The sequence below is a fragment of the Abramis brama genome (genome assembly GCF_963993115.1).
Source record: "Abramis brama genome assembly, chromosome: 7".
In the NCBI taxonomy this organism is placed as follows: Eukaryota; Metazoa; Chordata; class Actinopteri; order Cypriniformes; family Leuciscidae; genus Abramis; species Abramis brama.
In genome coordinates, this window is record NC_139969.1 from 13,473,962 (window position 1) to 13,485,486 (window position 11,525).

The 11,525-nt window shown below is 38.6% G+C and overlaps 2 protein-coding genes across 4 annotated transcripts; one reads left to right on the forward strand and one right to left on the reverse strand.

Annotated features, from left to right (window-relative positions):
- The first annotated feature begins 201 nt into the window (after positions 1 to 201).
- Positions 202 to 6,413, forward strand: tox4a (TOX high mobility group box family member 4 a). Of its 3 annotated transcripts, none has more exons than XM_084118853.1 (10): positions 217 to 330; positions 1,004 to 1,124; positions 1,267 to 1,326; positions 1,421 to 1,723; positions 1,900 to 2,145; positions 2,231 to 2,581; positions 3,796 to 3,876; positions 3,965 to 4,699; positions 4,797 to 4,948; positions 5,036 to 6,413. In XM_084118853.1, the coding sequence occupies exons 2-10, from the start codon at positions 1,020 to 1,022 to the stop codon at positions 5,091 to 5,093; spliced, it is 2,091 nt and encodes a 696-aa protein (XP_083974979.1). In that variant the 5' UTR covers positions 217 to 330; positions 1,004 to 1,019; the 3' UTR covers positions 5,094 to 6,413. The 3 variants fall into 3 exon arrangements, with proteins under 3 accessions (XP_083974977.1, XP_083974979.1, XP_083974978.1); XM_084118852.1 differs by lacking the exon at positions 217 to 330 and adding an exon at positions 455 to 728; XM_084118851.1 differs by having other exon boundaries at positions 202 to 1,124.
- A 110-nt stretch (positions 6,414 to 6,523) lies between these two features.
- Positions 6,524 to 11,418, reverse strand: LOC311086133 (uncharacterized protein). The gene is made up of 4 exons (XM_084118861.1): positions 11,034 to 11,418; positions 9,586 to 9,740; positions 8,679 to 8,766; positions 6,524 to 8,439 (listed from the first exon to the last, which is right to left on the reverse strand). The coding sequence occupies exons 1-4, from the start codon at positions 11,305 to 11,307 to the stop codon at positions 7,568 to 7,570; spliced, it is 1,389 nt and encodes a 462-aa protein (XP_083974987.1). The 5' UTR covers positions 11,308 to 11,418; the 3' UTR covers positions 6,524 to 7,567.
- Between the last annotated feature and the right edge of the window lie 107 nt (positions 11,419 to 11,525).

An 11,525-nucleotide genomic window follows, 5' to 3' on the forward strand; every position in this document is an offset into this window, starting at 1 on the left:
TTTGAGATGCATTCAAATAACAAAGCCATTTTTTGTCTTATTGAAAACAGTAGTACACTTGTGAAAATTGGCTCTTGATGTAAAAATGTAAACTCCATTGTTTTAGTCTCTATGAAATCATTAAATAAGATTCCTTCCCCTGTAATCATAAACGACTGTGATTGGTCCAGCTTGATCCTCGCTGAAAAACGTAACGGCTGCCATTTGACAATCAGCGGCGCTCTGGGAGAAAAAAATTTGTGGTGGTTATCGATTTGGTAGTAGAGAGTGAAGGCTCAAAACAGAAGAACTGTTATTTAAACTTAAAGTGTATTACCTACTACAGAAAACGTGAGTCGCGTTAAGTATTTTCAGGAAAAAGGTTTAATTTTATGAGCTACGAATAAATCTATGATCGGAGTGCGATTAATGTGACTTGTGAATGCAAGCAGACAAAAGTAACAGAGCACCGATCGAATCGGTCCATTTTTACACTGGCAGCAACTGTCTTTGCAGGACCAGCAACTCTAATACAAACTTTCTTAAATCAATTTGAATATATATTAAGAATATACAGTTTATTGTGTTATGTAATGAGACGCTGGATATTACATATAGCAAATATACCAGACGTCTCTCCGCGAGGCCTGTGATATGAATGAAACCTCACGTTGGGTTTAACAGCAACACCTTTGTGAACTAGCACCACTTAGCTAGTTAACGTTAGCTGCTGCTTGCTGGCTGAATTGGTAAGCCTATTAATAAACGTTTTTAACTAATCTGGTACTACTTGCGGTGAGTGTGGGATCGTGTAATGAAGTTTACTGGCATTATTCAGCCGAGCAACACATACCATATACAATTGGACAATACCGAGAACAAGATGCTGTGTTTCTTGCTTCTTTTCTTTTAGAGAATAGTATTATTATTTTTCTTAGATGACTTTTTATTTTTTTGCTCTTGGCTTGTTACAAGATCAACCTCTTCTCTGATATCAAAAGACCCAATTTATCTATTTATTTAGTCTTAATATTATCCTCATGGATCTGAATTTTTACTCGGATCTCTCTGACGGGACTGGTCAACATGTTGATTCTGAGTTTATGGAAAACTCGTCTTACAATGGATATGATTCAGTGAACAAGGTAAATTTGACTTTGTGTATTTAACATCTTTAGTTGAATATAAAACGTATATTTGTATTTAAAATTGCAGCATGTCATGTAGTGTTCGTTTGATCAATATGTCTGCAGGTAAAAAATACACATCTTAACCTCTGTTTATTAGTTTGCAGGTGCCAATGAGTCATACCTGACCATCAGTGGACCTGGTCATCATTTTCTTGAGGTGGTGCTACTTTTGGTCACAATTAACTGGGTTAATTATGTATGTGTATATGTGTCTGTGTTATCATTTTATTTATGCATTTACTTGCTTGTAGAAAACATTCCATACACCCTGTCTGGGTGATGAAGAGTTTGAAATCCCAATCTCCTTGGATCCAGATTCTGCGCTCACCATAGAGGATGTGGAGGCCCATTTCGGAGAGTTGGCCGAACAGGCTGAGAGCTCAAGGGGTCCTGGAGTTGGAAATAGTCTTGCCAGTAATACTGTAGTCGGGGGGAATGATCCCTCTTTTGCCTCTGCTTTCATGAATCCGTCTTCTCAGGGCATAGAGCACCTGAGTTTGGGTGTGATTAACCAGCCGGGAGGAAGTGCACTACTGAGCTCAACTCTGGGTGTGGTAAGCTTTGTCGTTTTGTTTTTTCAGTGATCATTTATTTTCTTGCTTTCAGCTTGTTAGAATGGGCACTTGAATTGCTGTTAATGTAATTAGATCTTGAGTAAAGTATAGATTGGCACATCACATAATGATTTTTTTTTTGTCTTCTTGTTGTCTTGGGTTTTTTTTTTCTGTAGGATCTAGGCCATTCTGTTGGCTCCCATTTTAATAGTTCCTCCTCCATGACTATTGATGTTCCAATAAACGACATGAGCCACAGTCTCTTAGGACACAATCAGCTCACCACCATAGACCATTCAGATCTAAGTGCTCAGTTAGGGCTCAGCCTTGGTGGTGGAGCCAAGTCACCTGACCAACCACTGTCAACCACACCATCTCCTGCTGGGTCATTGCAGGATGAAGACATGGAGGACTTCAGACAAGTGAGTGTTTCAGTGATTTCAGTGATGATTGTGGCACATTTTCTTTCTTTTTCCATTTTGCAAGCTATCCCTATTTCCGTTACAGAAAACCATGCTGGTAGACTACTCCTCAGCCTCTGCGACGATCATACCGCACCTCCCCAACTTGACGGGTTCCACCCAGCTCTCTTCTGCTCCTCCAACTGTGGTGAGGAGGGTTGGCGGTAAGCCAGCCATGGTGCCTGTGACCACATTGGACACGGGAGCAACACTGGGAGGCAAAAAAGGAAAGAAGAAAAAAGATCCCAATGAACCACAGAAGCCAGTGTCAGCCTATGCTCTGTTCTTCAGAGACACCCAGGCAGCCATTAAGGGCCAGAACCCCAATGCCACATTCGGAGAGGTGTCCAAGATAGTGGCATCCATGTGGGACAGCCTGGGAGAAGAGCAAAAACAGGTGGAGTATAGTTCTTTGAAGACTGACAGTGTTTGCAAAAAGTGCAATGCAATTCAAATATGCACAACTATTCAAAGATTTGGGGCATTTTTTTCTTTTTTTGCTTGTTTTTTATTAAATAAATTAATTACTTTTATTTAACAAAGATGCATTGCATTCATTAAACATGACAGTAAATAAATTAAAATGTTACAAAATTCACCTAAAAATGAAAATTCTGCCATTTACTCACCCACATATTGTTCCAAACCTGTATGAATTTCTTTCTTCTGTTGAACACAAAAGATGATATCTTGAAGGTAACCAATCAGTTGATGGGCCCCATTGACTTTCATAGTATTGAAAGTATTTTTTTCTTCCTACTATGGAAGTCAATGGCCACTGTAAACCGTTTGATTGCCAACGTTCTTCAAAATATCTTATTGTGTTCAACAGAAGAAAGAAACTCATGCAGGTTTGGAACAACTTGAGGCTGAGTAAATGATGACAATTTTCATTTTTAGGTGAACTACTGAAAAAGTTATTGCGGTTTCTACAAAAATATTAAGCAGCACAACTGTTTTCAACATTCCATTGGTGGGATAAACAGATTGTCCCACCCCAAATTCATACCACTGGCTTATACTGTATAAACTTAAGGTCAATTATTGTAATTGCAATTGTGTAAAAAGACTGAAAAGTCAGTCTTAAAGTCTGTAGACACACATTGTGCTGGAATTGCTTTAGATTTATAACAGTATTTCATAATTTGACAATGGAGTTGCATTTTATTTTTCCAAATATTCTTTCAAAGTATTAAAATAATTAATAGAACTGTTATCGTGCGTTCACACCGCCGCCGGCGAGAGCGTCAAAGTGGCTGGAAGTCATTCATTTTCAATGTGAGTCGGCGGCGAGCTCCGGCGAGGGCGGCGCGTCTTGGACGACGAGAGCGGCGAGAAGAGTTGAAGTCAGGTCAACTTTATGATAATAAGCTATGACGCGGTTCGGCAGCAACCAATCGGAATGTAGAAGTCCTTTGCTTGAGAGGATTCCAGAGAACGCAGTCAATTAATTCGATCTACGTCAGAGCGTCCCTGAATCTTTCTACGGCGTCGTTGGCAGGGGCGGCGGTGTGAACGCACAGTTAAGGAATTGAATCTGTAAATGGTACATTTACATTCACGTGCATTTTGTCATTTTGTGTCATTTAGAATTTTTATGAACTTTTGCAGGTTTACAAGAGGAAAACCGAGGCAGCTAAGAAAGAGTATCTGAAAGTTTTAGCAGCCTACAGAGCAAATCAACTCTCAAGAGTGAGTGAATTGTTTCTAGTTCTTCTTTTGAGTTTTTTTTTTATTTGCTGTCTTATTTTATACTTTCTTTCCTTTATTTCTCATCCAGCCATCTTCTGAGGTGGATGATAGTGCTCCTTCCACTCCTCCCTCTGTCCCCTGTCCTGCACCCGTCACCCCTGCTCCTGCTGCCCCTGCCCGTCCACGCCTGACCCCCATCCCTGAGCAGAACACCATCACCAACATCTGTGCATCCAATATTATCCTCGACCTGCCTCAAGTCACCACCCGTTCCCGCACAGGTTCTCTACCCTTGGCCATCGGCCAGCCCCTGACCCCTAACCCCAGCCCGACACCCACTGTCACAAAAATCATCATCTCCAAGCAGATGCTGCAGGGAGGTTCTCAGCTCCACCAGATCCCCACGTCCATGGTGACGGTGATTCCGGCTGGAGTTCGAGCCGTGCATCCGGCTTCTGCTGGACGACAGCCTCCACCGCTGCAGCAGATGCAGGGCACCCCACCTCCGCCACGTCTGCAGCAGATGGTACAAACCCAAGCCCCGCCGCCTCTTCAGGCCAAGCCCCGTGGAGGGGCAGGAAGTTCTGTGGCCGTCACGGCTACGCCTCCACCGCCTCTTCAGATAAAGATTGTGCCCGCTTCAATACACTCTGACCTGTCCACGCCAATTATTGTTACTACAGCAACAAGTGCCAATCCTGTTATTTCCTCATCCACCATCTCAGCCTTAGCACATCCTGCCCCTGTTGAGGTGAAAGTGGAAGAGCCCAAAGAGGAGTTGGCCACTGGGACGGATGAGGCTCTGACGGAGGAACCCGAAGAGGTTTGTTATATCTGGGCCTTAAGAGATCAAACACAAGTACACAGCAAAGTTATTCAGAGTTTAGCCTAACTCTGCTTGTTTTATCCTGCTTTTTCAGATGGAGATGGAGGTAAGTGTTGCTCCTGCGGTCTCCTCTTCCACTCCTCTTGTGAATCTCTGTGTCCGCGCTGGATGCACAAACCTGGCTGTGGACAGTCGAGACTGGGATAAGGAGTATTGCAGCAATGAATGTGTGGCCACACACTGCAGGTGTGTTTTATTTTTTTAGTAATGTGCTTTTTTGTTGTACAGTCAGATTCCATTTACTAACCGTCCCTATTTTTACTTTCTTAACAGGGATATTTTCATGGCCTGGTGTTCAATCAAGAGCCAGAACTCAGCCACTGTCAAATAAATGAAACGAAATCTTCCTGATTCTGGGTCTTAGCATGCCTGGATGTGTCTTTTATAATAACACAACAGAATTTTACTGGAATTACTAGTGAAAGTTTAGTGTTTTTGTTGTAAATATCTAAGGCATGACAATGGCGGTGTAAAAATCAGTGTATGAAAGGACATATTTTGTCTTTGTTACAACTGTTGATGAATATACTGCGAACATCATGTTTTGACATTTGTTTTCCTAGTTGAAACTGTCAGAAAAGTACATACAGTGAATATTGTTTGTTTTTTTGGACCTTGTATTGTTTCCACTCAGTTTTGGGCCAGTGGTTTATTTGTATTTTTTTATGTATGTTACTAGTTAATGTGTTAAAGTGAGACAAATCTGAACCATTGTATTATTTTCAAATGCAGTAATTTTTATTATGATGACAAATTTAAGAGTATTAGTGAACCTCAAACAGTAATGCAATCAGTCTGCAATTCTATTATATTTTCAGTTTTCTTGTGTTGTATTGACAGTGTCTTAGATCAGTTTTCACAAGTGCTCTTGTGTAAAATCTTTTTGCCTTAGTTATGGGGTTTTGCTGACTTTTTTAGATTGTGTTACAGAAATTACTCAAGTATTAATAAAAGGCAGCCAAAATGGACTAAGTTTCAGAATTCATTGCAAACGTACCCATTTTAATGTGACACTCAAATGGTTGTCAGTGCACTACAAAAACTGCAGAGATCCCTGTTTTGCCCTGCTGGTAGAAACATAGGCTATATTATTTTATTATAGATGTCTGACCAGTATGTAGACAATTTAGTTCGTAAGAATTTTGAATCTGAAAAACATAAATGTGACTGAATAGAGAGCACTTTTACAAGTCGCAAGCTTTAAACAAAGCGCAAAAAGATACGGACTGCAGTTTTAAATTAAACTTTTGATGATTTGATTAATTATTTGCTTTCAACAACTCCCAAACCCTCTGAAGTCCCCCTAGCAACCCCATTTCGGGAAACCCTGATCTAGATCAGTTGTTGTGCAAGGTTACTTTTAAAGAAAGCTGAAAATATAAATTTGCCACAAAATGTGTAAAGAGGTTCTACAAAAGTATTTGTCCTTTCAAAGGCCCCAAAACAAATGTTTATTGTCATCTCTTCTATAAAATACTCTCAAAGATTACTGCCCCAGGAGACATTTGCATCTCCCAGTCCATAAGAAAAACAAGGTTTGGTTGGAATCATTTTCAAATTCACTGGCATGTTTTTACATTGAATTGCTCAAACTTTTGTTATTGGACGTGTGGAATAGTTTGTATGTCTTCAGTAAAGTTTCTCAATTGACTGGAGCTGTTGGAGATCATTGTCCATACTAATTCTATTGAGTTATATTCTCCAGAGAGAATACATATATATGCTTGAGCCTTTTAATAAAAACAACCCATTAAACAAATATATGAGGTTATTGTTTATTCAAAAAGAAACTATATAGGTTTGTCATAATAGTTATGAGAAATGGTTAAAAACAAAAAGGATGCATAGCAAAAGCTAAGGTTGAAACCATTTCTTTTGTTTGCTGTTAACTCACAAATCTTACTACAAATGTTACTACATGTTTTTAATATCAAACTAAAATCATGTGACTGACAGCATGTTTTTTTGTAAAAAAAAAAAAAGTAAAGATAATTAAAAAAAAGCGTTTACAAAACAATCTCTGATAAATGTTTGCTTGGTCCATACAAAGAGATCACATCAAATGTTAAAAAGTACAAGTAAAAGAAAGTGGAAATGGGAGCAATAGTCTGAATAACAGCATTTTTTTTTGTTTTTTTAGCTTTTTAAGAAGCTTAAAGTGAGCAAAGCGTGCTAAACAAGTAGTGAACAACAAGACTCTAAAATATGTTGCTTTAAAAATTATTACAAGGACATAAACTCCTGTGAATCCTGCAGCATCCAATTATCTCCAGTGTTCAACCACACACACACACACACACAAATCCTCTTGAATGAGTCCAGACAAGCATGTTAAAAAGGTCCAGATTGTTTAAAAAGTCATTTTTACAAATAAAAGAGTTTAAAAGCATCATATAAGTATGAAAGTATTTACAGCAAGCAATAATTAGTCAAGTCTGTTTGTGTTGGACTGCAGGACTGAACCCTCTAATGCCCTGGATATTTTACATTTAGTGGCAAAAAAAAAATCTTGTTTTTCAAAGACGTGTATATGATTAGTACAGACGCAGTCAAAGGCAAAGACTACAACAGAAGAAAACCGTCCACAAACAATCCTAATCAACACGAGAACATTTACAATGTGATATCAAGGAGAAAAAAAAATGAAACCTGAACATATAAAATGAGTCACCCCAATGTTCCTATATCCTGCCTGCTATTGTGCGTCTGACAACTCGGGTGCTAGATTTACCGGCTGGATCCAGTGGTTCCGATGCGAGGTAGAAATATGGCGTTTGGTTTAGGCCACGCAAAACATTTGTTCTGTTACTGAAGAGTTCGAAAGCTAACTGGCGCCAAATGAGTGTGTCTGTGTTTCTCAAGGTTCTTGGCGATCCTAAAACCCTTCGAGCACAGGTTGCAAATGAAGGGCTTTTCACCGGAGTGAAAGCGCAGGTGAGCCTTGAGATTGTTCTTGAGACGGAAGCCTTTCCTGCAGTGTGGGCAGACGTGAGGTCTCTCTCCAGTGTGGAAGCGCTCGTGCCTTCGCAAGCTTTTCCGCAGGGCAAATGTCTTTTTACACTTTCTGCAGGAATACGGCTTTTCGCCTGTATGAAAGCGCTCGTGACGCTTTAGGATCTTCTTGCGTTTGAACTTTTTGCCGCAGATCTTGCAGGCATGAGCATGCCCTTGTGAGACGACTCCCTGCAGGCGCCAAATGCCGTTCCCGCAGTCTTTAAAGCAGCACAGCCGACGTCCCGTATGGACACGCTGGTGGGCTCGCAGATCTTTGGGTGTAGAGAAGCATTTTTTGCTGGATCCATTCGCCCTTTGCGCACTTGACAGCATCAGTAGGTTCACAAGTTGCACAGAACAAGGCCGTAACAGTTTGCAATCGAAAGGCGTTTGGCTCAGCTGGAAACGCACCTTCTTTGCATTCAAAGCACTATCACCTGATGCCTGGCTGAGTTCAGTGTCCTCCGCTGGGGTTTTGCTGGATTGAGGAGGTTCTATGTGAGGTGACTTTTCAACAGACAGCGAAGAATTTACTTCCATAAGGCCATGGTCCCACTGGTTTATACTGTCAGTGGAAAGGTCAGCACTGGGAATGTTACCTAGAACAGAGCTGAATGGATGAGACTCTGGATCTACTATAGAGTGTGAAGAAGTTTCCTCAAGAGCATCGAGTCCTTGAAGACCTAAGAGACCACAAAAAAAGCATAAAAAGGAAGAAATTTGTTTTCATTCTCTAGTAATTTCAGATTTTTTGTAAAACTGTTAAAGTTTGTTTCATATTTTTGTAAATAAAACATTTACTTTTTTTGAGAATCAGTTTATTTCTGGATAGATTTGGAAGAAAAATTGCATTTTATATATATTCAGCTTATGCAGTAAAATATAAAGGATTATAAATCAAGCTGGTCTAGTTTCTTTATACCATTTTCCTGAATTGGCTCTGGTTTCTTCAAGTCATCTGTCCATGGGGTTTCATGAATTAAGCTGTCTCCTCTCCCCACTCCAATCTCCTGAAAAACAGTAAACAAACTTGGTCAATAAGGGAAAGAAATAGAATTGTTGCAAATCTCTGATGCAGTATATTTCTTCTTCAGCATTTAAATTCACATTAATATCTATTTGTTCTCTAGGTCAGGGTTAGTAAGGGAACTGCAGGGGGTTTGTGAGTTAATGAAAAGCTTATAGTTAATTATACCCAAATTACCCAATATAAAATAAAAATAAATAAATGGGGTTTCAGGATAATTGGAATATAGCTGTGATGTTATTAAATAACTGTAGTCTCATGCGCTGCGTACTTCAGATTGAAACACGGGCAGCTTGTGATCTTGTGTTTTCAGCATCTCGATTTACTTCATTTACACTGTCGCATAATTTCTTACATTTTTTTCATTTCCCCAGTATACTACCAAAATAAAAGCTTGAGGATTCGAAAAGTTGAATAGCTTAAGGGTTTGAACTTTGAAAGTGAATAAAACATTTTTTTTATGATTTATTTATAATTGTTTTTTGATAAGACAAAGATTACTATTGTAACTTATGGTGTAAAATAAATTAATTAGCAAACATCCACTTATTTCACAGTACAATCGCAATTTACAACAGTAATATAGTTATTTTTATAATTATAATTAAAATAATAATAAAAATAATACATTTGATTGGGTTCCCAAAAACACTAGTGTGAATGTGGACTGAGACTATCACAACTAACAAAGCGGTTTGTGTCAAGTTAAATAAAACACTTACTAAAAAAATTATTTCATCAAAGTACATATTCTAGTTGAAAGAAATCTAAGAAGAGAAAATTAAAAATCAGCGCCACCTACAGTTTCTTTGAAGATTGTGCATGGAAGGTCAACCATGCATTGCAAATCCACTTCTTCTGGAGACTCCTTGCAGAGACTTTCAGATGGAGAAAGCCCCTCCTCTCCTTTGGAATCCTGAAGATAAATCCTGTCTTTCTCAGTGGACACACACAGATCTGAATGGGGTTTCGGGGTGGGAGAGAATACAATATATTACAATTTAAAAACACTGTGTTCTGTGTCTATTACAGTGCTGCTAATTTTCTTAGTGCACATTATTTGGGATCTTATGATATATTGTCCTGATTGAAAATCATTTTAACTTTTACGTCTGAAAGAAGCAGAAGTCTGTGAACCAGCTCAATTTTGCATGGACATGTGAATAAACAACGTTCATAATAACAGGTTCATAAAATATTTTGATCAAATAGTGTAATATTATGATTATAAGTTCTTATTTTATAAAAAAAAAAAAAGTCACAGGCACAACAAACTGCATTGTTTGCATTGAAACCAAGCAAGGTGGACTTCAACCCTGAAATATCCATCAGCACTACTGCTGCAACTACTTTTCGAAATATGGTAAACCATTTTAACATTTATTCCTCCTTACAACTAAATAGTATTTATTTTATGTTACTAGTTATTTTTACAATTCAACACAAAGTGTGCACATCTAACAGGCAAGAAGGGTGCTCAACACAAAAAAAGGTTAAAAAAAAATAAAAAAGCAAGGAAACGTTGGCAAACACCACTTCCTTCCTTTTTTACTTTGTTCATTTTAACCAATCCAATAAATATTACCTTTTCAGTTTCAATAAATAACTATTCATTAGATAGTAGTACTTATTCCAAATAATGACTTGTATCTATTGATTTAGTCACTATTTGCTCATGTCTTTCAGTTTAGAGTACATCATCAGATCACGTATAGACTTAATAAATATAGACAATTAGACATAATTAAAAGATACATATTGTGTTCAAGCGTATCTCTCTTGCAGTTTTTCTATGACAAATCATTTACTTCAAGTACTTCTCTTCATTGCTGCATGTTAATATTTAATATTACTAGAAATGTTATTGCAAATATATCACATTCAGTAGGTTATATGTTTGGTGTACAGTAAAGAGTTATTAGTAATTTGATTTTTTTTTTTTTTTATAGCCTAGTAAATTTTACCTAAATACTAAACACTACTGGAATAGAGACTAATAGCAAAGGATTATGAAAGTAGTATCTAATGAACTGAACTACAATATACTAGAGAGTATAAAAAATAAGCATCGGCGGTAACATAAAAACAGATAATAGTTCGTTTTTAAGCAATGTAAGTTATATGAAAACGGCTTGCCATATACGACAGCCTTCTTCCGGTTTACTCCTGTTGAATTCAACTAATGTGGAAGTAAAGCCAAGCTACATGTACACAGCTAGAGAAGTGGCTGTTGTTTACGTAAAAACATACCCTGGTGGTTGGACAGCAGTGTCTCTCCCACTTGCACACCGACGCTACAAACCATCTTGTCCGAAAGATTAGTCAATGCACTTTCCATATGAGCCCTAATGTCAGGGACACGCACCAGATCGTCTTTGATCTGAGCTTCTCTGTCGACCGTGCAGCCATGGGAATCCAATGCGCGTCCTTCGAAAACTTTCGTTATCTCCACGACGGCCACCTTCAGTAACACCTCCATAACGGCAGCTACCTCTGCTTGAAACCTGGACACGGACTGGGACATTTTGCTCTCGGTCTGAACATGCAAAATATAAGTTACAATGCATAAACAAACGGATCGGTCGTGTAGTCGTTTGTGGTCACTATCCACATGGCTAAGATGGAAGTAATGGGCGTGTCTGCTGACATTCCACAATGACGTAGCACGTATTAACACGGGTGGCGCCAAATCCAGACGTCGCTTTTACATAGGAATGTTGATTGTAAAAAAATGTTGTCATA

Excerpts from the sequence above, each read along its gene's own strand:
- tox4a (XM_084118851.1), top strand. The coding sequence starts at position 1,020 with ATGGATCTGAATTTTTACTCGGATCTCTCTGACGGGACTGGTCAACAT. Across the intron at positions 3,877-3,964 it reads GAGCAAATCAACTCTCAAGA|CCATCTTCTGAGGTGGATGA; the intron begins GTGAGTGAATTG and ends TTTCTCATCCAG. Across the intron at positions 4,700-4,796 it reads TGACGGAGGAACCCGAAGAG|ATGGAGATGGAGGTAAGTGT; the intron begins GTTTGTTATATC and ends CTGCTTTTTCAG.
- LOC311086133 (XM_084118861.1), bottom strand. The coding sequence starts at position 11,307 with ATGTCCCAGTCCGTGTCCAGGTTTCAAGCAGAGGTAGCTGCCGTTATG. Across the intron at positions 9,741-11,033 it reads ACTGCTGTCCAACCACCAGG|ATCTGTGTGTGTCCACTGAG; the intron begins GTATGTTTTTAC and ends AACCCCATTCAG. Across the intron at positions 8,440-8,678 it reads AGAGCCAATTCAGGAAAATG|GTCTTCAAGGACTCGATGCT; the intron begins GTATAAAGAAAC and ends GTGGTCTCTTAG.